Source organism: Anolis sagrei, chromosome 3 (genome assembly GCF_037176765.1).
Source record: "Anolis sagrei isolate rAnoSag1 chromosome 3, rAnoSag1.mat, whole genome shotgun sequence".
In the NCBI taxonomy this organism is placed as follows: domain Eukaryota; kingdom Metazoa; phylum Chordata; class Lepidosauria; order Squamata; family Dactyloidae; genus Anolis; species Anolis sagrei.
Genome location: NC_090023.1, coordinates 80882751 through 80907249, shown reverse-complemented (window position 1 = coordinate 80907249; position 24499 = coordinate 80882751). Strand labels below are relative to the sequence as shown.

The 24499-nt window shown below is 41.1% G+C and overlaps 1 protein-coding gene across 1 annotated transcript in view; it reads right to left on the bottom strand.

The window, feature by feature from the left end:
- TMEM47 (transmembrane protein 47) overlaps positions 1 to 23473 on the bottom strand; it is a 49848-nt gene extending 26375 nt beyond the window's left edge. Inside the window, exon 1 of the mRNA XM_060770148.2 lies at positions 22817 to 23473. Coding sequence (XP_060626131.2) covers positions 22817 to 23042 — 226 coding nt within the window. The 5' untranslated portion in view covers positions 23043 to 23473. The remainder of the gene's footprint in view (positions 1 to 22816) is intronic.
- Between the last annotated feature and the right edge of the window lie 1026 nt (positions 23474 to 24499).

The following is a 24499-nucleotide window of genomic DNA, read 5'->3' as shown; positions in this document are numbered from 1 at the left end:
TGATATGATTTCCCTACCCCACTTATCTTTTATAGTTCCAATTGTGTTCTTATTCTTCTTATCTTGTGCTGCTTTAGCTAGCATCCTAGAGTTCCGATTGCTATATTCAAAATATTCCCTTTTCGTGTATATCAAATCTCTCTGTACTTTTTCCAAGTCATGTTTATCCAATTCTTTCCTTTTGGCCAATGCTTTAAGATAACTTTGTTTATCTTTTTCCCTTATGTATCTCTTTTCTAGTTCTTGGATTTCTAATTCTAAATTCCTTCTCTCTGCTTCTTGCTCCCTTCTTAGGTTGCATGCTTCTTTTATGCACAGGCCCCTTGATACTGCTTTCATCGCATCCCACACAGTTGCATAAGGGCATTGGTTGTTATCATTAATTTCCCAAATATCTCCTAATTCTTTGGTTATTTTTCCCACTATCTTGCTATTCTCTAATACTGCATTTCCTATCTTCCAGTTCTTATATGTTTGGTAATCCTTCTTTATTTGGAGATCCAAGCTTATTAATGCATGGTCTGAGCATCTTATTACCCCTATTCCAGTATCTAGTACTTTGGGCAGTATCTGTTGTGAAACAAAAAAGTAATCAATTCTAGAAAAAATTTGATGAGCTGTCGAATGGAATGTAAATCTTTTCTCATTCCCCTTTAACGTTCTCCAAATATCAACCATATTTTTATTCCTTATTATTCTATTTAGAGTTGTTCTATTTTGCATTTTCCCTTTCCCTTTCTTTGTGTGGTGGGATTTATCAATTTCCTCATCCATTATTCCATTGAAATCCCCTCCTATGATCAAATACCCTTTTTGTATTCCCTCTATTTCTTTAAATATTGTTTCATAGAATTCCGCTTGGTTAGTGTTTGGAGCATATACATTAGCAAAGGTGAAATCCTCATTCCCCATTGTCCCTTGTATAATAATATATCTTCCTTGCTCATCTATCTTTGTTTCTTTTATATTGAAACCACATTGATTTTGGATTATAATTGCCACACCTCTCGATTTAGATGTTCCATATGATTTTATATACGTTACAGATCCCCGCATCTTAAGCTCGTTCACCTTCGGTTTGGATTGATGAGTCTCTTGTAAGAATATAAGATGAGCTTTAGCTTTATAAATCAAATCTGCAATGGTTTTCCTTTTAAAAATTGAGCCCAAACCTTTACAGTTCAAAGATACGATCCTCAGGTGTTCCCCCATTCCTTTACCATTCTACTTTTACTCTTACTTGGCTGGTCCCTAATTCGTGCTCCCCCCTGTTTTACCCCCCTCTCCCTCCTTTCCCTCCCTTCCCTCCCTTCCCTTGTGTAGTGTTCTTCTCCCCCTATTCCTTTCACCCCACTATGTTCAAAGACTACTTGTCTCGAACCTGGTTTACTCCAAACCATTTTGTGGGGTGGGGGGAGGGGACCCATCCTCCATCTGAGTGCACCCATTCCGATATCTCCCAGGGTATTCTTATAATGTCTAAACTAGTAGGATTGCATATTTTATACTAATAATTAGTCAGTCCTTCTCACAGTCTCTTTCCTTCCTGTCTTGATCCATATTAGTCTTCTTTTCCAGTCGCCAGATCCGGTTTCCCTTTCTCTTTCTCCCCTCTCTTCTTTTCTATCTGTGTTGTATCTATTGTCCCATTTGTTAAGTTCAGTTCATTCAGCAATACTAGACCTTGATCTAGAGACGTAATTTTATAGTTATTATTTCTCCAGCGAAACCTCAAGAAAACCGGGTACCCCCAGTTGTACTGAATTTTCTGGCTTTGTAAAATGGTGGTACATTGGCGAATGGATTTCCGCCACTCCAAAGTTTCACGGCACAGATCTGGAAAAATCTGTATTGGTGTCTCCTGGTATTTTAGTGAGGATGCTTGTCTTTGTAATGCTTTCATTATCTTATCTTTGTAGTAATAATTCCCAACTCTGACCAAAATGTCACGAGGAAAAGAGGTAGTTTTCTTATATCCCACTCTATGGATTCTCTCAAACCAGGCTTCCTCACAGTCTGTTTCAGAGTTCTGTTTAAGCCATGTCATTATTTCTCTTTTTAACATCCCAGGGTTTATTTATTATTATTTATTTAAAAGTTTTGTATACCGGCCTTCTCACCTCTCTTGAGGGACTCAGACCGGTTTCCGACCATAATATCACATACAATATCACATGTTTGCTGCAATTGGTCAGTGTTTCAGCATTGCACTATGACGTAAACACGCAATGAAGTTGATAACCATGACTTCAGCTATAATTCAGTAACACAAATCTCACTATGCTGAAATGAACGCAAAATTAGATGTGTCCACTGTAACACAGGTCCCAAATTCAGTTTTTGAAAATACATAAAATTACTGCAAAATTATTATTTTAGTATGACTACATTTATTTTCCAAATTTGACACATCAGTATAAAGAATAATGCTTGTTATTCAAATACCTAATTCATTTATTTTTCTTTTACACCTTTTTTATTACAAATTTCAGAAGTATACTTATGTTTGTCATTGGACAACTCGAAACAAATAATCCTACAGTGATATTTTAGAAACAGTATTACAGGTGTTGATGACATTACACTTGGATTACTTAAATGCTTTCTAGGAAATACTGTTTGCTATCTACATGAAGCCTCTGGGGGTGATCATAAAAGCATTTGGTGAGATGCCTTTAGTATGCCTATGACACCTTGCTCTATTTCTCCTTGTCACTGGAATCAGCTGGGATTCCATCAAGAACCCATCCGAATCCAGCTGGAATCAGCTGGGATTGTGCAGTGCCTGGATGCTGCAATGGGCTGGATGAGGGCCAATAAACTAAATCCCAGTAAGAGGCTCTGTGAATTGGTAATTCTGGGGTCTGCGAATTGGATAAACAGCCTACCTTTAGGTAGGTTGCACTTCCCCTGAAGGAACAGCTTGGGAGTGTTCCTAGATCCATCTGGAACACTTTACCCCTAGAAGCATTGGTCATGGTCAGATCATTTCCTGGTCAAGTTTATACTCACTGGGACCCCTTCCCTCTACAGAGGTGGCAGACCCACTAAAATGGGACACCCCATGAGACTTCTGGATTCGGATGGGTTCTTGATGTCTCTTGGGGAGTTTCCGGCTACTAGGGTAGGTGATCCTATTGATGCCCTGGTCAAGCTTTGGAATACAGAGGCAGCTAAGGCGATCAATAGGATCACTCTGAAACATCGCCTTTTGAGATGCAGGGCTAAATCAGCCCCTTGGTTATCCAAGGAGCTATTAGCAATGAAACAGATGGGAAGGAAGTAAGTCCACCTACCCCACACCGCAGATGGGAAGAAAATTAGTCCATCTACCCCACACCGCAGATGGGAAGGAAATTAGTCCACCTACCCCACACCACAGATCACTCTGAGGACTTTGCTTGTCACTTCGCAAATAGGATCAGTCAGATTCAGGATGATTTGGATGCCATTATTTTGGAAGTTCTGGTGGATGTAGCCAGTGCACGGTCTTGTCCAGTTTTACTGGATTTATTTCAGTTGGTCCAGCCTGATGATGCTGACAAAATCTGGGAGGAAGTGAAGGCCACCACCTGCAAATTGGATCCTTGTCCATCCTGGATGGTAAAGCAGGCCAGGGATATGGCCTAGATAAGGGAACTGGTCAACACATTAAATCAAGGAGAGTTCCCCATGGCCTTGAAAGCAATTGTGGTAAGACCACTTTTGAAAAAGCCATCAATTGATCCCACAAATTCAGGCAGCTATTGGCCAGTTTCAAATTTGCCTTTTATCAGTAAGATTTTGGCACAAGTGGTAGCCAATCAATTCCAAAGATTTTTGGAGGATGCTGATTTTCTAGATCCATTTCAACACAGCTCCAGACCAGAGCATAGGAAGGAAATGGGTTTGGTCGCCTTTGTGGATGATTTACAGGGGGAACTAGACAGGGGGTATGAGACTCTGCTGGTTCTCCTAAACCTTTCAGTAGCATTCGATACCATCAACCATGGTATCCTTCTGGAGCACCTGGCGAGAATGGGATTTGCCGGTACTGTACTTAAGTGGTTCCAGTCCTTCCTCTTGGGTCATCTCCAGAAAGTAGTGTTGGGGAAGTGCTTCTCGATTCCATGGCCTTTGGACTGTGGGGACCCTCAAGGCTCATCATTAACTTCATAGTTGTTTAACATGTACCTGAAACTGCCAGGAGAGATCATCCGGAGTTTTGGAGTTTCCATCTGGAACCAAGGAAGTAGTTCTGCACCTGAACCGTTGCTTGAGGACAGTAATGGACTGGATGATGGCAAACAAACTGAAATTTAATCCAGAGATGGGGTTACAACTTGAGCTGGATGAGGTTCCATTACCTCTGAAATCTCAGGTTTGCCATTTGGGTGTGGTTCTGGACTCCACATTAAATCTGAAAGGCCAGGTGGTGGTGGTGATCAGGGCTGCCTTTGCACAATTAAAACTTGTGAGCCAGCCATCCCTATTTCTGGAGAAATCTGACTTGGCCATGGTAGTATACACATCCCGTTTGGACTACTGCAATTTGCTCTACTTGGGACTGTCCTTAAAAACTGTACAGAAACTGCAATTGGTCCAGGGTATGGCAGCTAGACTGCCATTGGAGCTTACTCCAGGGAGCACCCCCCCCCCCCCCCCCGCGGAGACAGTTCCAATGGCTCCTGATTGCCTTCTGGACCCAATTTAATGTGCTGGTTTTAACCTATAAAGCCCCCCATAGTTTCAGGCCAAAATACTTGAAACATCATGTCCTATCATACAAGTCAAGTAGATTATTAAGATCGAGTAATGAAACACTCCTTTCCACACAGCTCAGGGACAGCCATCACTTAAAACTGACTAGAGATGGCACACTCTCAGTTGTGGCACCAAAACTTTGGAACGCTTTGCCAGAAGTGATAAGAGAAGCCCCCACTCTTTTGGCCTTTAGGAAAAACTTGAAAACTTTCCTGTGTGGAATAGCTTTTAACTAATGGTAACAGAAGCCTAGGATCTGCACTTTATAATCACATTTTACCTCCCTGGGTATTTTAGACTGTTTGATCAATTTTGATAATGTTATGTCTTTTGATAATGTTATTTTAATGGGTTATTTTATATGGTTATATTTTAATTATGGTTGTAAACTGCCTTTAGTCCTTGGAGAAAGACGATATAGAAATGTCCCAAATAAATAAATAAGGTTGTGCTTTTAAATCTCTGTGTTCTGTTTTTAGGTCTGCATATAGGCTTGATCAATAATTTTAATGTTTAATTTGTTAAACTTTATACATTAATTGTTTTTAAATCTTATATTATATTTTAATAATTGTGGGGTTTAAAATTACTTTAAATATGTTGTCAGTTGCCTTAAGACTACTTATTACAAGAAAGGCAAGATATAAACAAATAAAACAACTACCTACTTTTGAACAGACATGTACTTTTGAATAGACATGCATATCACAGTTGTGTGAATACAAATGTTCACTGATTTGGGGGCAAGACTCATGACTAACATTGGTTTCATATGTTTAAAAAGCAGTCCCCTCCTGATTCTAATGAATACTAATGAATACCACAGTGCTTGCAAAGCTTTCCAGAATGCTAGATTCAGCATATCTCTACAATTTAAAAGAGCACTGGTATCACTATTTCATGTGGGTGAAATATCATTTTTCGAAAGCATTTTATGTATCTTCTGTATCTCAGAGGTTGATTTCTTAGGACCATACATTTTCTCTTTAAGTGCTGCATCGAAAATACAATAAATAAACTGTAGCTTCATTCAACATACAGATTGCATATTCAGTGAATATCCATAAAGAGTGGTAAAAGCATTAAAAGGCAACAAAGTAATGTAAGTATACCTATAGTGTGCTTCAGTTTTTATCTGGAAATCTATAACATCTCTCTGTATCATTTGCTTATGAAGCAAAGTAAAATAAAAAGAGGAAAGTTTTTTAAAACCCTGCAATTTGCAAAAGAATGTGTGTGTGCTTGCACATGAGTTAGGAAAAAGGATGGAGGCAAACCATCCTAAGCAGCTCAGTGAGGACCACTGATGGCAACTGGTATAGAATGGAATATCCTGGAGAATGACATGATTGGCTGAAACAAACAAACAAAAACCAAGAACAAGCCGCATATGGTTGCAGATCTTACTTGTTGACTAGAGGATCCAAACAATGACAAACAATAGCTCTCTGAAAGTCTTGCATGTCTGACATCTCTTCTGAGTGCTTCACTAGCAAAAAATGAAATGGCACCAGAGAAGTTCTGTTTTTGGGTGTGGCAATGATCAATATTAAAAATGTTCACACTGAGGGTGCATTCACGCTGTAGAATGAGTTTGACCCCACTGTAACTGCCATGGCTCAATGCTATAAAATGAATAGAGTTTTAATTCCACAAAGTCTTAATTTCCCTGCTCAAGAATACTGGTGCCTCATCAAATCACAACTCCCATGATTCCAAAGAATTGAGCCAGGGCAGTTAAAGTGGTATAATTCTACAATGTAGATGTGCCCCAAGATTAAGAATGACCTCACCCTGATAGTTTAAAGAGGTAAACAAAATCTGACCTACTGGAGTTTTCCACCTAAAAAAGGCTCCAAACTTTACAAAATTGTATTTTAAAAGAAACTGATACAACTATAATCTCAAGTAGTTAGTGTTATTGCTGCAGTTTTTTTTTAAAAAAATCACTCTTTAATGTCCCATTTTTTCTAAAGTAACCAAATTAGCTACTTTTTAAACTAACAAAAATCTTGAATACAACAAGCCACTCTGCTCTGGTTCACCACACTGGAACTTCAACAACCATAACAGAATGTGTTATATTCTTCCTCCACTATTTAGTGTGAACATACTCCACATATCTATGAAGGTCACTAAAAGGGTAACACTGTACCACAAAAGGTGTGAAGTCATGCATCATTAAGTTACAACTGCAGTACAATGCAGTTATATCTTTGCCACTGGATAATGGAATTCCAAGCTCTGGTTTTCCACTGCCCACAATCTTTTTCCATTATAATCTTTAGAACCTGAACTGAAACATTTTAGTAGAAGTGCAACAACACTTAAAATAAGATTTCAAATGAAGTATGTTATGCTTAATGTTTGCTCAGGAAACCTGATACCAGTCTGTGAATCTTTAGTGACCACATGTTCCCATCCTGCTTCTGCACTGAGGCAAATGAGCAGTTAAATCAAAACTATAGCTCATTGACCTGATATTTTTCCAGAATCAAGAAACAAAATCCCTATAAATCCATAAATCAGTATAACCAAAGCAAAGGATCACAGCTTCTGTGTCACTTTATTACCAGATTCTAAACATAATGCAGAATTTCTTACTGCTCCAGTGCTTTTTTGCAGTCATATATAGCAAAGTTGATGCCTCACTTTGCACCTGCGCTCTGCCACTGCCCACTCTGCCATAGATAGAAGCTTAGAGCTAGCCGGATGCCCTTTGGTCAAATTACTGCTGGCAGCCAAGTCAAATTATTTCCTTTCTTGAGTGTGTGATTTCTTTATAATACCAGAGTACATTTATTTTTAAATTTACAGACTGTGTGTTCATCCAAAAGAAGATTTTAAAAATGGTATATAAGAATTGTACCTCAAAAATAAACGCTGAGTAATGACTACAGCCACACAATCAATGCAATTACCTTGAATACTCCCTTCACATAGTTATATCCCGTATAGACTACTGCAATGCACTGTACGTAGGGTTGCCTTTGAAGACTGTCCAGAAACTTCAAATGGTCCAACAAACAGCAGCCAGATTGCTAACAGGAGTGGTGCTCAGGGAGCGTAAAACTCCTCTGTTGCGCCAGCTCCACTGGCTGCCAGTTTTCTACCGGGCACAATTCAAAGTGCTGGCTTTAGCCTATAAAGCCCTAAACGGTTCTGGCCCAACTTACACATCCAAATGCATCTCCCCTTAAATCTAGGACCTTAAGATCATCTGGGGAGGCCCTGCTCCCATTACCGCCTTCATCACAAGTACATTTGGCAGAGACAAGAGACAGAGCCTTCTTGGTGGTGCCCTCTCGGCTATGGAATACCCTCCCTATAGATATTAGATCGGCCACCTCCCTTTTAACATTCCAGAAAAAAAAGTCAAGATGTGGCTTTTTGAACAAGCGTTTCCAAATGCAGAATAACTGACATAGGAAAATGGAATGACGACAGTGACACCAGACAACATTTTTAACAAGGATACACTGAATTTATATTTTATTGATTTGTTTAGTTTTTATTATATGTTATGTTTTTAATTATATTTATGATATTATAAGCATTGAATTTTACTCTGTTAACTGCCTTGAGTTGCCTACAGGCTGAGAAAGATGGTATAAAAACACAGTAAATAAATAAATAAATAAATAAATAAGATGTCGGGAAAGAAGAGAGGACAGTATTTTGGTGGGCAAATTTAATGCCTTTTCTGGCTTTCATTAAGTAAGAATTGTGTCTTTCCTCAACTATTCCATTTTCCAGCTTTATCTTACCTTGCTGTTGGGAAATGTATGTTTATGTCTTTGTACTTTGGCTGTGCATGCTAGTGAGTCCTGGATCCAATATGCCAATTCGCATTGTGAATTAGAAGTTGAGTTGGCCATGTGTTGGATCATTGCTCGTAATGCAATGCCATATTATAAATGACATTTTGCATTTAAAGATTTGGGTTTTTTATTTGATCCACACTTTTCATATGTTTTTTTCTTGATCTAGAGTAATCTTAGATTTGCTTTCTTATATGTTTTATTATAAATTTTTGGGCTGAACTATGAAAATGATGCTTAGTGAATATATCTCTACTGATTTCAAATGATTGGTTTTATACTTTGTTTGACTATGAAAAAATATGGCAAAGACCTGCCTTTCTGATTGCTTTATGGTGCAAATTAGTACATTACTTCCAAAGATGTGTCCTCTGTTTTGAATATTTACTTTAACACACAGGCTTTGTAGCTCTGCATTCATTTTTGTAAGACTGACCAATGAGGATTGAACAGTTTTGTTTCCATAATTCTTCTGACTTCTGTATCACCCATTTTCAGCTATTTTAAGTTATCATGTTGCTATGCCATTGGAAATATACTTCTGCTCTTGTTAATGTCTGAATTCTCCTGCTCTTACTCATTTCCAGTTTAGAATTTTTTTTTGTAATCATGCTGTTGCAGATACTCCTTGCTAGCATGAAAAGAGCAAGATTAAGACATGTTGTGGCTTTTAGCTATGTCAATATTAAAAAGCTCAATCACATCAATCATATAACACAAATGATAATAAACATTAGAACTTGACATTTTAAGATATATGCTTTGCCAAATGTACATATGTAAGCAAGGAAGCATTGTTACTAATAGTTAAGTAGCCATATGCAACAGAAGAGACATTAAGGATATGTCTATCACATCAAAATTATAACATCTGAGTTTTTTTTACTCATTTCTTTTATTTTTAATTGATCATCCAAAACTTGAAATTAAGTTGTTGTTGTTTTAAAAAACCCATTTATTTGGTTCTCAGAATCAGAGGCCCAAAGATTTAACTTGCACCATAAAGGTGAGGTAACTGTACAAGGACCAAGTAGCAACAGTAAGAACTGACCACGGAAAAACAGACTGGTTCAAGATTGGGAAAGGCGTACGGCAAGGCTGCATACTCTCACCCAACCTTTTAAACTTGTATGCAGAACACATCATGCGATGTGCGGGGCTTGATGAATGCAAGGCTGGGGTGAAAATTGCTGGAAGAAACATTAACAACCTCAGATATGCAGATGACACCATTCTGATGGCCAAAAGGGAGGAGGAGCTGAGGAGCCTTCTAATCAAGGTGAAAGAAGAAAGTGCAAAAGCTGGGCTGCAGCTAAACATAAAAAAACCCCAAGATTATGGCAACAATAATTATTGACAACTGGAAAATAGAGGGAGAAAATGTGGAGGCCGAGACAGACTTTGTATTTCTAGGTGCAAAGATTACTGCAGATGCAGACTGTGGCCAGGAAATCAGAAGACGCTTACTTCTTGGGAGGAAAGCAATGTCCAATCTCGATAAAATAGTAAAGCACTGGCAACAAAGATCCGCCTAGTCAAAGCCATGGTATTCCCTGTAGTAACCTACAGATGTGAGAGCTGGACCTTAGGGAAGGCTGAGCGAAGGAAGATCGATGCTTTTGAACTGTGGTGTTGGAGGAAAGTTCTGAGAGTGCTTTGGACTGCAAGAAGATCCAACCAGTCCATCTTCCAGGAAATAAAGCCCGATTGCTCACTGGAGGGAAGGATACTAGAGACAAAGCTGAAGTACTTTGGCCACATCATGAGGAGACAGGAAAGCCTAGAGAAGACAATTATGTTGGGGAAAGTGGAAGGCAAAAGGAAGAGGGGCCGACCAAGGGCAAGATGGATGGATGGCATCCCTAAAGTGACTGGACTGACCTTGAAGGAGCTGGTGGTGGTGACGGCCGACAGGGAGCTCTGGCGTGGGCTGGTCCATGAGGTCACGAAGAGTCAGAGACGACTGAACGTATGAACAACATAAAGTTACCACTAAAATGTATTATATGATATAGTTCTGCAACTGGGGCAGAAACCATGGGTTTTCATTTCAAAAAAACTAACTCATATTGAATGATTGCTTAGTAATGTATAGAAATGGAAAGCATATTCAAAAATCTGAAAACTTATAAGGATAACACCTCTTAGCATATTATGGGCAAAAACAGCATGTGTTAGTTTTGCACAGAAAACAGGATTTCAATTCAGTATAAACTGTTCTTTCAGTGAATAAGCTTGGATATAATTTAATATTAGTATTTTCCAGTTCTAATGGTTTAAATCGGGAAGCTTTGTCTTTTCCTTAATTCACCCTGTGAAATGAATAGGGATTAATATACATTTAACTTTATGAATAATAAACCAAACTTTGATTGTTGTATTTTGAATCAATTTCTTGTTCTTTTTTCTCACTAACTCTGGTGAACCATTACTCTCTTATTTACAGTGGTCTTTCAGATAATGAGAACTGTTGTTATATATACTCATGTGCTGTTGGGGTTGACAGCGTCTGAACTAACACTTCAGGTATGTCTTTAGCAACTGTTTGATCTGAAAAGTTTCACCTGCTGTGTCTTGCACATCAATCTGTTATTAAAAAGCACAAGAATGCACAAGGCTGGCTTGGTTGCTGTTGGGTTCTTTCTTAGCCTGTTGGCAACTCTATATGCCATTCTGCCCAAATGCTTCCTAATCCTTCTTTAAATCCTCTTTGGATTACTTGTATCTGTCTCAAAACACTGGTGATTTAAAGTGGTCACAGTTCTCTATTTGAGGTACTGAGACACAGTTTCATTACAACCTGTGGCTGAGGGCCAAATGACATACGGTATTACTCTAAGGAGATTTGTTAGCAAGTTACCCTATGCTTATTTGCTTCAGTTTCTTTAGGTGGAGCTACCAGGGCCAATCCTGGAGTGCGGACCAATGAAGCTTTTTCTGCAAGGCAAATACACCATTCTCAAAAGGCAGAGACATAGAGATTCTACAGTCTGAAGTCTCAAGTCCCTTTCACATATTATCTTTGTGAAGTGGGCTCCATCAGTAGAAGGGGAAGGACCACTGGCTCAATGATGATGATCACCATCACCATCCATTATTATGTTCTTTACCTCCCTGTACTTGTCTCCTAATGGTCCAGGGACTATGCATAGTTGTCTGAGTGAGAAATACATCCATGAAGGTTTGTATAAGTGTTGACTTTCCACTGTTCAAAAATCAATATCCAGCCAGTGACCTTTGAAGAGTTGGGGACAAACATCTTTTTTTAAATCATAGAGTTGGAAGAGACCTCGTGGGCCATCCAGTGTAACTCCATTCTGCCAAGAAGCAGGAAAATTGCATTCAAAGCACCCCCAACAAAAGGCCATCCAGCCTCTGTTTAAAAGCCTCCAAAAAAGGAGCCCTCACTACAGTCTGGGGCAGAGAATTCTACTGCTGAAGAGCTCTCACAGAAAGTTCTTCCTCATGGCTCAGGTGGAATCTCCTTTCCTGTAGTTTGAAGCCATTGTTCCACATCCTAGTCTCCAGGGGAGCAGAAAACAAACTTGCTCTCTCCTCTCTATGACTTCCTCTGACATATTTATACATGGATATCATGTCTCCTCTCAGCCTTCTCTTCTTCAGGCTAAACATGCCCTGCTCTTTAAGCTGCTTCTCATAGGACTTGTTTTCCAGACCCTTGATCATTTTAGTCATCCTCCTTTTGACACATTCCAGCTTGTCCCTTGAATTGAGGTGCCCAGAACTGGGCCCAGTATTCCAGGTATGGTCTGACCAAGGCAAAATAGAGGGGTAGTATGAATTCCCTGGATATTGCTCAGCAGTGTTGGCTAGAGAAGCAGCACAGCCCTGCTGCCCCTTATTATATGGAACCCTCTTCATACAGACAATTACGGTTTCATAGAAAGTAACTTGACATCTCATTATTTTCTATTTGCACATTATATCAGACAAGACATAAGCATCAAGAGTGCACTGTACACAAGAGAGTGGTCTCTTTTACATAGCTTCTAGAGTCTCATCAAGATAGTAAATCTGTTCCAGGTTTTAGATCAAAATGTAGAAGATCTATCCAAGATGTTGAACCTCTAGGTGACAGGGACGGCTTATGTAGAATTAATGCAGTTTGACACCACTTTAACTGCCATGGCTCAATGCTATGGAATCCTGGGATTTGTGGTTTGGTGAAACATTAGCACTATTTGGCAGAGAAGGTTAAAGTCCTTGTAAAATTACAACTCTTGTGTTTCATAGCATTGAACCTTGACATGCAAAGACGTGTCACACTGGATGTAGATGAGCCCAGGGTTCCACATATTAGATAGATTCTTGAAAGTTCAGGCTAAAATCTAGAGTGGAATCCCAGGCCACTGGCATCAGCATGCAGAAGTAGATTTGTTCACACAAAACTTTATGGTGTATCCAGTTCTTTCCTACTGTGTTTAAAGTAAATGTTCTTATTACTTAAGCAACATTCATTCATTTTATGTTTTGTATCATTTGCTGCTGCTTCCAGTTTTATAATCATGCTGGTATTATATCTCACTGATTTAAACAGAAGAAAGTGAGTCACATGACTAACCCTCCCATCAAAATCAGTGAACTCTAGAAGCATTGTCTTCAACTGAATTGTGCCCTTTGGATGCATATATGCTCTTTTTTCCACTCCATTATGCTGTCATTGAACTGAAGGGATTATTGTGGAATGCCACCTGTTACTGCTGTACATTTTGACACTAATCCAATAATTGCCACACTTTATATTAGTGAAGAAAATAATATTTCATAAAATAATGCAGCCTTACTCCCCCAGATTATGAATATGAGTCCTACCGCATCATCTTTACAACTGGCATCAACAGACTACGGAGTTAAGGTTACAGTTCACTTGGTTCTAAACATAAACCTCATGAAATATTTAGACTACTTATATTATCACTAGCAGTAAAAACATCATTTAAGCTCCACAAGCCCAATTAAAACATATTTAAAGGAGTAGCAGGCATTAAAATTTTAAATGCTGCAATACACAAAAGCAGTTAGAACAAGATAAATTAGTTTAGAATATATGACAGTGAAGTTTTATTCTGAGCTTTAAAATGCACTGTGATATAGTTTAAACATCTTGTTCATCTACCCAATGCAGTGATAAACTTATAAACCACCTTGAGTCCTGGTTTTTAGGGAAATGTGAGATATAAATGGCATAATAGGAAATGTCTGTCTAGCAGTCAGGTTTTAAGGAAAGGAGGGTCTTTGGATTTGAATATTAACTGCCCATCTGCTCCTATTTCTGTATTTCTAGTACAGTATTTCAAAAAACAGAAGTATGCTTACATCTTCCTTTCATATCCTAATTAAGGTAATCTGGACAATCATGCTTTATGTAATGGTGACCAAAAACAATATGGCAAGCACTAGTTTAGCCCTCTGTATATATGTGAACTCACATAATCTCTATTGTTCTTTCCACTTTCCCAGCTGTCATTAGTCGTCATCAGTATTTGTTGTGGTGAGCCTTCAAGTTTCCTGATTTATGATGACCCTAAGTGACTCTGTAGGGTTTTTTTTTTGGGGGGGGGGGGAATGCAGATTTGTTCAGAAAGAATGGCACCTTTGCTTCCCATTGAGAGCATGACTTGCCCAGGGCACTCGGTGGGTTTCTATGGCTGGGCACATATTTGAACCTTAGTCTCCAGTGATTAAACCACTACACCATGTTGTCTTAGAGATTTGTTAAAAAAAAACCCCGACTTAGTTGACCTCTCATAATCAAAGCACAGAACATGCAGAAGACAGCAAAAGTAGATTCTAAGCTGTGAAAGTTGCTACCTGACATCCCACATGCAGTTGGGAGCATTTATACATTTCTTGATTCCACTAATTCCCAATGTACTGACACATGAGGCCATAATGTAACATAAATTGTTGGGTGTTTTTAATATTAGTGTTGCTGTTCTGCTAAAAGGCCTTTTCTGTCTCACAGAATTCTTAACTCCCCCAGAGGAGTGAACAAATGTGTTTTTAATTGGACCTGGTTCTACTGAGCTTCTTTCACTAGAGATATGTAGAAACATTAATGCTTTTTCTATTGGCTAAGAAGGAAAATTCCCTACAAGATGAAACACTGACATACAGTTTGGGACTTGAACAACTAAGGCGGTTCCACATAGCCCTTTAACCCCGGAGCAATTGGGTTTCTTCAACGCAATTGCGCCTGGGTTAAAGTCCATCCACTTCCCCCAACATCAGTGCTTTCCTGGCTGGGGAGCAGACAAACACAAAACACCCCCACCCCCCAGAAAGCCCTTAAAACTCAAAAATGACTTGCCTGGCTGCCATTCCCCATTCTCCAGAGCTTTCCTGGTTTATTTTATTTATCGTGTCAGGAGCAGACCGAACAGTTGCGTTGCATTTTTTAACAAACAAACAAACAGACAAAATACAACGTTTGCAAGCTTGGTAGTTAATTAAATGTCCTTTGACCAGTAGCTGGCCACTTGGAGTGCCTCTGGTGTTGCCGCAAGAAGGTCCTCCATTGTGCATGTGGCAGGGCTCAGGTTGCATTGCAACAGGTGGTCTGTAGTTTGCTCTTCTCCACACTTGCATGTAGTGGATTCCACTTTGTAGCCCCATTTCTTAAGGTGGCTCTGCACTTCGTGGTGCCAGAGTGCAGTCTGTTCAGTGCCTTCCAAGTCACCCAGTTTTCTGTGTGCCCGGTGGGGGAGTCTCTCATTTGCTATCAGCCATTGATTGAGGTTCTGGGTTTGAGCCTGCACTTTTGGACTCTCACTTGCTGAGGTGTTTCAGCCTCTGTAGATCTTAGAAAACTATTTCTTGATTTAAGTCATTGACATGCTGGCTGATATCCAAACAAGGGATGAGCTGGAGATGTCACTGCCTTGGTGTTTTCACTATTGGCTGCTACTTTCCGGCGGATGTCAGGTGGTGCAATACCGGCGAAACAGTGTAATTTCTCCAGTGGTGTAGGGTGCAGACACCCTGTGATAATGTGGCATGTCTCATTAAGAGCCACATCCACTGTTTTAGTGTGGTGAGATGTGTTCCACACTGGGCATGCATACTCAGCAGCAGAGTAGCATAGTGCAAGGGGAATTGTCTTCACTGTATCTGGTTGTGATCCCCAGGTTGTGCCAGTCAGATTTCGTATGATATTATTTCTAGCGCCAACTTTTTGCTTGATATTCAGGCAGTGCTTCTTGTAGGTCAGGGCATGGTCCAGAGGGACTCCCAGATATTTGGGTGTGCTGCTATGCTTCAGTGGTATTCCTTCCCAGGTAATCCTCAGAGCTCAGGATGCTTGTCTGTTCTTAAGGTGAAAAGCACATGTATGTGTTTTAGATGGATTAGGGATCAGCTCATTTTCCCTGTAATAGGCAGTAAGAGCACCTAGAGCTTTGGAGAGCTTCTGTTCAACCATCTCAAAGCTCCCTGCTTGGGCGGTAATGGCACGATCATCTGCATTAGATGAAACTCTCTGTCCTTTCTGGCAGTGGCTTGTCATTTGTGTAAATGTTGAACACTGATGGAGCAAGCACGCTCCCCTGAGGCAGGCCGTTCTTCTGTTTCCGCAATCTGCTTCTCTAGCCCTGAAACTCAACAAAAAAGCTCCTGTTTGTAGCAGGTTTCCTATGAGGCGGGTGAGGTGGTAATCCTTTGTGATATTATACGCGACCAGAAGCGACTTGCAGCTTTCCTGGTGCATACAAACAACACACCAGGAGAGATCCAGAGAAGGGGGAATGGCGGCCAGGTAAGTTATTTTATTTTTAAGCCCTTTGGGGGGGATGGGGAAGACGTTAGGACCCTTCTCAGGTATTCTGGGATGATTTGGCCCAGAAAACATGAGAGGTTTGTGCGGACTGCCCCTCAGCAGTCCCTGAACTTCCGAGGGGGCAGTCCAGACAGCAGCCATACCAGATTCGATCAGGGTCTTTTCGGAAGACCTGGGTCTTTCCAGTATCAAATTAATTCAGAACAAAGCAAGGTTTTCTTGCTTTGTGCTGGATGCATTTGCTTTTACGTAGGGCGCCGTTTGGATGCCCCACGTAAAAAAGTGGGAGCTCAAGCTTTTAAGGGGCTGTCTGGATGCACCCTAAGTATCAGATGAGCAATATAAACAGTCATTGTATTTTGGAAGGCTTTCTTGGCTGGAATCACTTGGTTCTTGTAAGAATGTGGAATGTCCAGGGTGGGAGAAAGGACTCTTGTCTGTTGGAGCTTGGTGTGAATGTTTCAACTGGCCACCTTGATTGGCATTTGATGACCTGGCAGTTTTTTGGTGTGGCTTGTTAGTGCCTGGGGAAATCTTTTGTTGAGAGGTGATTAGCGGTCATTGGTTTTTTTTCTGGACAGAGCTTCTGATATCAGTGTAAGTACATATCTGAGATACAGAAAGAAACACTTTTCCTATCTAGCAAAAACTTATCTATATACGAAAATTGGCAGAGCTTCTTCTGACACATGCAAATCTCCCTTTCAGATTTGTCATGGAGGTACTGAGTGGAAACTTCAATTATTTTCTGTCACAAAATCTTTGATACAGATTTTCATGTGAAGCAGTATAGCTCTGACAAATTTGGAAAAGATCTACATCCACATTTAATTATGTTAGATGTATGCTAACTATCATTGGACAAAAACAATGGGCTTTTCCATTTGTTTTCAAATCTGCTATGGAGTACCTTGTTGTTGAATTCTATTTATTCAATGGTTTGGCTGTGTGGACTATTAATGTATCACCAGATTTTACACGTAACCTAAATATCCTTCAGAGATAGAAACATACAGTATGTTTCCCATATCTATGAATTTGATATTCACAATTTCATATTCATAATCCATATTCCAACTCCTCCTCCAGAAGTATTTGTGGGCCTCCCTAGGATATCCAGTATGGTTTTATGGTATGCTTCTAGGCCAAATATAATAAAAACACAAGGTTTGCTATTATCCATAGTTTCAGGTATTCGTGGGGGGAATGGTCATGGAACATATTCCCCAAGGATGCAAGGATCATACTGTACTCACAAGTCTTGCTTAAATGGATTATGTGAGCAGGTATCCTGAAGTTGCAAGAATTATTTCTTTTCACTACAGAGGAGACACTGCTTAAATGATTTCCATCCAAATATATCACAATTACTTCTTTGAGAAAATATGTAAAAAATTAATCTTAAAATCCATCATTTAGTGTCTAAGAATGAAGCATGAATTTGATTTTTATGTGGCTTGTTTGGCAGTATGCCTGTTAAAAGGGTTTTTATTTTTTTTTTAAAAAAGAAGCTATTATTTTTCAATTCCATGTAGCCACCATATTTCAGCTTCATCAAAATACCATTTACATTAGTTGTGAGAGTTCCAATAACCAGAGAAAGAACAGTGCGTTGTGACTACCAGTCTTGCTGAGCTATTTGCAAATATCCATCACTATCAAGTCAGTAAAAGCCATGATCTACATATTCCCAGGAGGGACCTCCTTTTGAGCTGTCAATTTTGATTTAGAACAACTGTTCTCATGCAAAATAAGCATGCATGTCAAGTGGGACTATTAAAAACCAAGGTGAATATTGAATATAGTGTATATATATTTAAAACCAGAACAGTCCATTATTGTGAGATTTGTTTTGCGCTAAGATTTTTTTTCAATTCTACATTTAGAGATTAGACAGGCAGATAATTTTACCTGAAGTTATAAGAAATCTATTGTTTATAAATCTGAACCCTACATAAACATTACAACAAAGATCACCAGAGAGGGAAAACCCTGTAATTATAAGAATGGAATACTGTTTGTTTATTTATTTATTATTTCAGATATTTGTACCCCACCCTTCGGGGGGGGGGGGCAGGGCGGCTGTTTATTCATGCATTGTGTTCCTTTCAGTACATCATCGGAAACTCCCAAAAGGCTTTGGACATAAATATATCTGTATATGCTTTAGCCAAAATGTGTACTCCCAAGGTCAAACTATCATTTAATTAAATAATCCAAATGTGTTATGGCTGATATGCATTATAGGATGCCAAGCATAATTAAGAAACATAAGATCCAACAATATGGCACTTAGGAACATTATGCAAGTATGTCATGGACACCGACCACATTCTTTACATTTTAAATCCCATAAACATTCACAACTCTGATGTATGACTGAATCAAATGACTATCTTTAAAGGCCTAATATCTAAACAACAAAAACAGCTTAAGAGGTGATCCTTCACAGTCTCACTACAGTGTAGTTCCATAGAAATCAAGGGAATTATTCTGAAGGGAAAGGATGTGCAAGCTTAGCTTAAAACTGCATATGAAAAATATATTTATATCTTTAATTATTTATCAGATTATTTGTAAAGATGGACAACAACTGCCTGTTAAGCTTGTTCCCAAGCAACTGTAATATGCCTAGCCTTCTCCTGAAATATTTAAAATACATACACAAACCTCTTTCTCACTTTAGTATTAGCAGTGTTAGCAGAACATATTGATGCTCAGCATTATAGAAAAACCTGCAAGACTAAAGCATACTGTTCAGTTAACAAGGGATATGCTGGCCATTAGCAAAACTGGACAATGAGGCTATTTTCTGGTACAATTGATCTAAACACTCAGAGGGCATTCTCTGCTGCAAATGCAGCTGGATTTGCCCTCCCTGAGAGCATCCGGGGCCTAAAGTCTAATTAAGACAAAGGTTTTTAATTAAACCTTGGATATGCTTTAGCAGGCTTTGGTGTGTGCCTGTCCTTGATAGTGCCACTTAAGGTGCTCTCCTTCAAGGGACAATGAAGCAAATGTTTTAAGACAGTGGGAGAAAGTGCCTTGTGCTATATTTTTTTTCTTCTTTCATCAATTTCTTTTAAATGACAGCAGTAGAGGAAACAATGCTATGGAAAGACTTCCATAGTAAACCCTCAATATCCAGAGAACTCAGAATATGAGTTTTCAATTGTAGAAAAACTGAGTACTCAAATAGTAATATTCTGTTTTATGAAACAGACAAGATTCTTAACAACTAAGTACTCTCCCTCAGAGCAGAAAGCAAACCACATGATGGATCCAGGGCCCAATCCATTACTCCACAAGCGTAACGGGAGCCTTATGACAGTTTGTGCTTTGGATTTGCTCCTATCAAAAGACAGGCATGTGTTTGAGCATCAACAATGCAGATACTGCTATTTCAAGAGAGCTTCGAAACCCTGTCTCCCAGCCAAGACAGAACGAAATGAAAAATCTTTCTCTTACAGTCTTAGCATTCTTTCCTGACAGTTTGTAAAACTAGAGTAGACTATTTTTAAAACAAAAAATGCTAACCTCACTCTGTGGTTTCCTTAAAATTAAGAGACTTGAAAATACAGGGAAGCAAGAAACTTATCTACTTTTTTACTGATAATTTGAAGATGCAGTGGCCAAATTAGAAACAATAAATAATTCATAACACATTCAAAGTTTTATTTTTAAAAATAAAACCTTTAGAAAAGGTAGATGAATGTCAGAAGCAATTAGAGAGGTCACTAAGACTTTCTAAAATGCACAATTCAACCTTTTCCCCTCTTCCCTCCCCCTCACAGAATACTTGTGAAGTTAAAGATATAAAGGAAAACAAAAAAGAGATGGTATAATTGAAACCTGGTCACACACACCCCACCCTTATACAACCCACCTAAAAGATCTTACGCAATAAAGGGCATATTATTTAAGAGGCACATTAAAGGGGGCAAAGGATTCTTGTTGCTAAGGAGACAGGACAAAGCTGAAATTCCTACATAAATTTCAGAGAAGGGACAGAAGGAAGAAAAATAAAGCTCTCCCACAAAGTTTGCTTAGACTCCCTACTAACTGAACAAAGAAGTTAGTATTTAAAAAGTAAAAGCATAGGCAATTGAAAGCACACCACTCTGACATCCAAATGTTACTTAACTGAGTAATAACAACTACAAAAAGAAAGAAAGAAAGAAAGCAAAGATCCTCAAGAACAATGTTCCAATGCAATGATCCCCAAGAACAGTGAACAGCGTTTTCAGAAAAGACAAGAGCCATACCCATTCAAAACTATACAAAAGGCAGTCATGACAAAAAATACAACTTTTTTATTCTATTTTTAAAAAACCAAGGGGAATAAATTATTCAAAAATTGATTTGGGCCTCAGTAGGTATGAGATGCATTAACTTGTAAATGTTTCCAAAGGAGATTATAGAAGCAAGTAATGGAAATATTCTGATTTTCCAAAAAGGCTTTTTAGGGACATAGAACAAACTGGGGTATCACCCACTGAAGGGAGGTGCATCATCTTGAAACCATTTCACCCATATGAAATGACAACTGCTCTTTTTTTCTTTCATTCATAAATTGAAACCAACTGCTGCCTCAAAAATGCCAAGAAATACACATTGGCATTTTACAAACTAGGAGAGAGAGAGAGAAAAAAAAAGGGGGGGGGAATCCGTATGTTGTCTTGGGAAATTTTTCAGCAGAGACAGCAGAGGGGAGCATAAGCGATGTTTTAAAGCATAGAGTGAAACAAGAATGTTGTTTCTAGTGTTAGCTTCAGTTACAATGGAAACACTACAACTTTTCTACTAGAAGAAACTTGGAGACTGAGAAGTAAGCTAAACTGACAACTACCACCAGCTACTCCCTGAATCATTACCACACCAAGGCAGACAAAATCCAAGCTGCTTTCTGAACCAGATAAACAAATTCAGAAGTCCAAATTGCCACCCATTGCAAATGCTTTGCAAGAACCAGTACTATTTTCCAATCTCTGCTATACATTCGTTTCCAAAACAGAGGAGGGGGGAAGCATTATGGAGTGCCTTGTGTGTATACAGATGTACACTAAACAACCTGCTGTTGGACAGGCACCATTTCAATGTTGACTTGGGAGTTCACGAAGATGAAGAGGTGGAAGGCCAGGCAGTGAGAACATACAGGCAGACATAAAGAGAGCAATGCAGCCTGAGCAGGAAGAAAAGGCAGAGAAGAGCAGAATGCAGATCAGCAGACTAGAGATCTAAGCTTATGGGGTTCGGAGAAGGAAAGGCATGAGAGGTATACAAAATACTCTTATAGGAACGGGTTTGGGGATGAAGAAAGGAAATCTGGGACAAGGAAAAGGACTGGTTAGGAAAGTAGGAGATAACTGACCAGAAAACTGAGTTTAAAAAATGCAATTCAGGAATAGGTGTGCTCTGGTGGGAAGCCAGAGTGAGCAAATAAAGAAGGAAGGGTGCTGGGGATGTCCCGTCCAGATAACCCTTCATGGCCAATGGTGCAGTGCTCAGGAGCAGGTGGAGGGGCAAATCAGGAGCTTGCTGTGAGAACCAAGAGGGTTGGCTCTCTGGGTGAAGGAGGGAGGGAGGGGCAGTTTTGTGGACTCATGTGAGCAAAACATTACAGGTGAGGTAAAGGGGATAGGGGGTGGATATGGGGCAAGGAATGGGAGAAAGATTTATGGTAAGGGATGAAGGACAAGGGATGGGGGCAGGTATGAGGGGGCAAGAGGAAGGGATAGGATGAGGGATGATTGGAGGCAAGGGATGGGCTAAGGGTAACAACAACAACAACAACAACAACAACAACAATGCCTGTATAGTGATCTTGTTTGCTGTGTACTAATCTTTTTGTGTTAATAATAATAATAATAAGTTATCATTATGTGCCTCTCCTCACGGCTCAGTACCTGGTACAAACATAATGATGATGATGCCTGTATAGTGATCTTATTTTCTCTTTACTAATCTTGTTGTGCAGCAAATAATAATAATAGTAATAATAATAATAACATGTTATCGTTACCTGCCTCTCCTAATGGCTCCTCATGGCTCAGTATATGGTACAAACACAGTAAAAATACAAAGATCAATGGGGGCAAGAGATAGAGGTGAGGATTCAAATATACAACTAATAGGGCAACGGGGGAGGGTAGGAGGGGAAGGTCTCTCAGGGTGTAGATCCCAGTGGGCAAGGTGGGGGTGGGTGGAGGAGGCGATCAGTGGGGCTTATGGGGGGAAGGGGGACAAACCCTGCAAAGGGGGTTCGGGGGCGCTGCTGCAGTGGGTGGTGTCGGAAAAGAGGCCACGGGAGTGAGAGGGAGGAGAGAGGAGGGAGGAAGAGCCACGGCTGAGGTAGAGGGGAAGGCAAGGCAAGGTCGCACCCCCTCCCTCCCTCCTTCTCTCCCCCCCCCCCTTCCCTCCTCTCCCCTCCCCTCCGGCGCCTGGGGCTCCCACTCACCGCTGTTGAGGGTGGTCTTGCAGCGCCAGGTGTCGGACTGTCCGAATTTGGTGCAGGACTCCCAGAGGGAGAGGTAGGACTGGTGGTCGGCCGTGACCCAGGCCGGGCTGAGCACGGCGCCCAGGTCCAAGCACAAAGCCAGGAAGATGCAGACCAGCCCCACCAGCTTGAGCGGGGTCAGCACCGAGGCGCGCACTTCCTCCATGCCGCTGGTGGCTGAAGCCATGGGCGAGCGGCGGGGGCTTCTCGGGGCCACCAGAGACGGGACGGAGAGCGCTTCCGAGTCCAGCCGACCAGCGCGGACGGGAGGAGAGGAGGCGAGGGCAGGTCCCTCCAGTCGTCGTCCTCCCCACCGCCACTTCTCCGCTCTCCTCCTCCTCCTCAGCAGCAGCGGCAGCGGCAGCACCTCACTCCTCCCCTCTCGCCTCGCCGTCTGGGGAAGGGAAGGGGCGGGGGAGCGGCGGAGGGGCCGCACACGTCACGCCCAGGTCTTCCAGGGGAGGGGGGAGCGAGGGAGCAGCAGAAGGGCGGGAGGAAGGGCTGCCCTCCGGCCTCAGCGGCCAGCCCCCCAGAAAGCAGCTGCCTCCTCCCTCTGGCCCAGCTCCGCGGTCAGCCCTCGGGGCCGCCTCGCGCTCGCGTCCGGGCATTCCAGCCCATGAGGACGAGAGGGGCGGGGCGGGGAGCGGGGGCGCTGCTTCCTTTCCGGCGGGCTCAGCCGGCAGACACCCCGCCGGGCGGCCCAGTTGGGGCATTGGAAGGGGCTTGGAGCGCGCGCGAGGAGGGGGAGGGGGCGAGGGCTCTCCCTCTGGCCTGTGTGTGAACCAATGATTGGGCAGGCGGCGGCCAGCCTGTAGCGCCAGTCGTGGAGGCGGCCTCCTAAAACGGACATTCCTTTGAGCCTGAGGGAGGGAAAGCGCTCTCTCGGTTTGCCTCCAGAGATGCCTTGGCAGGCTGAGCCAGCGCGGCAATGGCTTTGAACTGGTTGTGGAGAGACGCCTCCTCGGAGAGCTTTCAACCAGCTCTCGTTTCCTCCCCAGCCTGGCCAAAAAGCTGGCGGCATAAAACGGCCCGGCGGTGGTACATTCTGGAAGGGCAACTCGCCCTTTTTCTTCTCCCTCCCTTCAAAATGAAGGACCTCCTCCTGCCCTCCTCCTTGGCAACTGCATAACTTTTCCATTTTTCTCGGGTTCTAAATCTTAGCCCTCTCCCTCTCATACACATAACCCTATTTTGTCTTATTTTAGACTGTGAACTTTCCCATTTGAAGCTAGGTTCCTTTTCATGGCATCGTAGAACTAGAAGAGACCTCGTGGGCCATCCAGTCCAACCCCCTGCCCAGAGGCAGGAAAATCGCATTCAAAGCACCCCGACAGATGACCATGCAGCCATTGTTTAAAAACCTCCAAAGAAGGAGTCTTCACCACACTTTGGGGCAGAGAGATCTTCAGGACACTCTTCCAGTTAAACAGTTTCAAATATTTAAAATCTGGCTATCAACTCTAAAAACAACTCTAAAATCAGGACAATAAACAAAGAGCAACACTCAAAACGCAGGGGAATTCCAGGCATGGATCAATCAGGGCCAGCTAGCATCTCCCAACAAAGGATTCCCAGGCAGCAAACAGCCGGGCTTTGAAGCAGCAAGGCCATTAAATGTTAATCAAGGTGGCCAATTACAATATT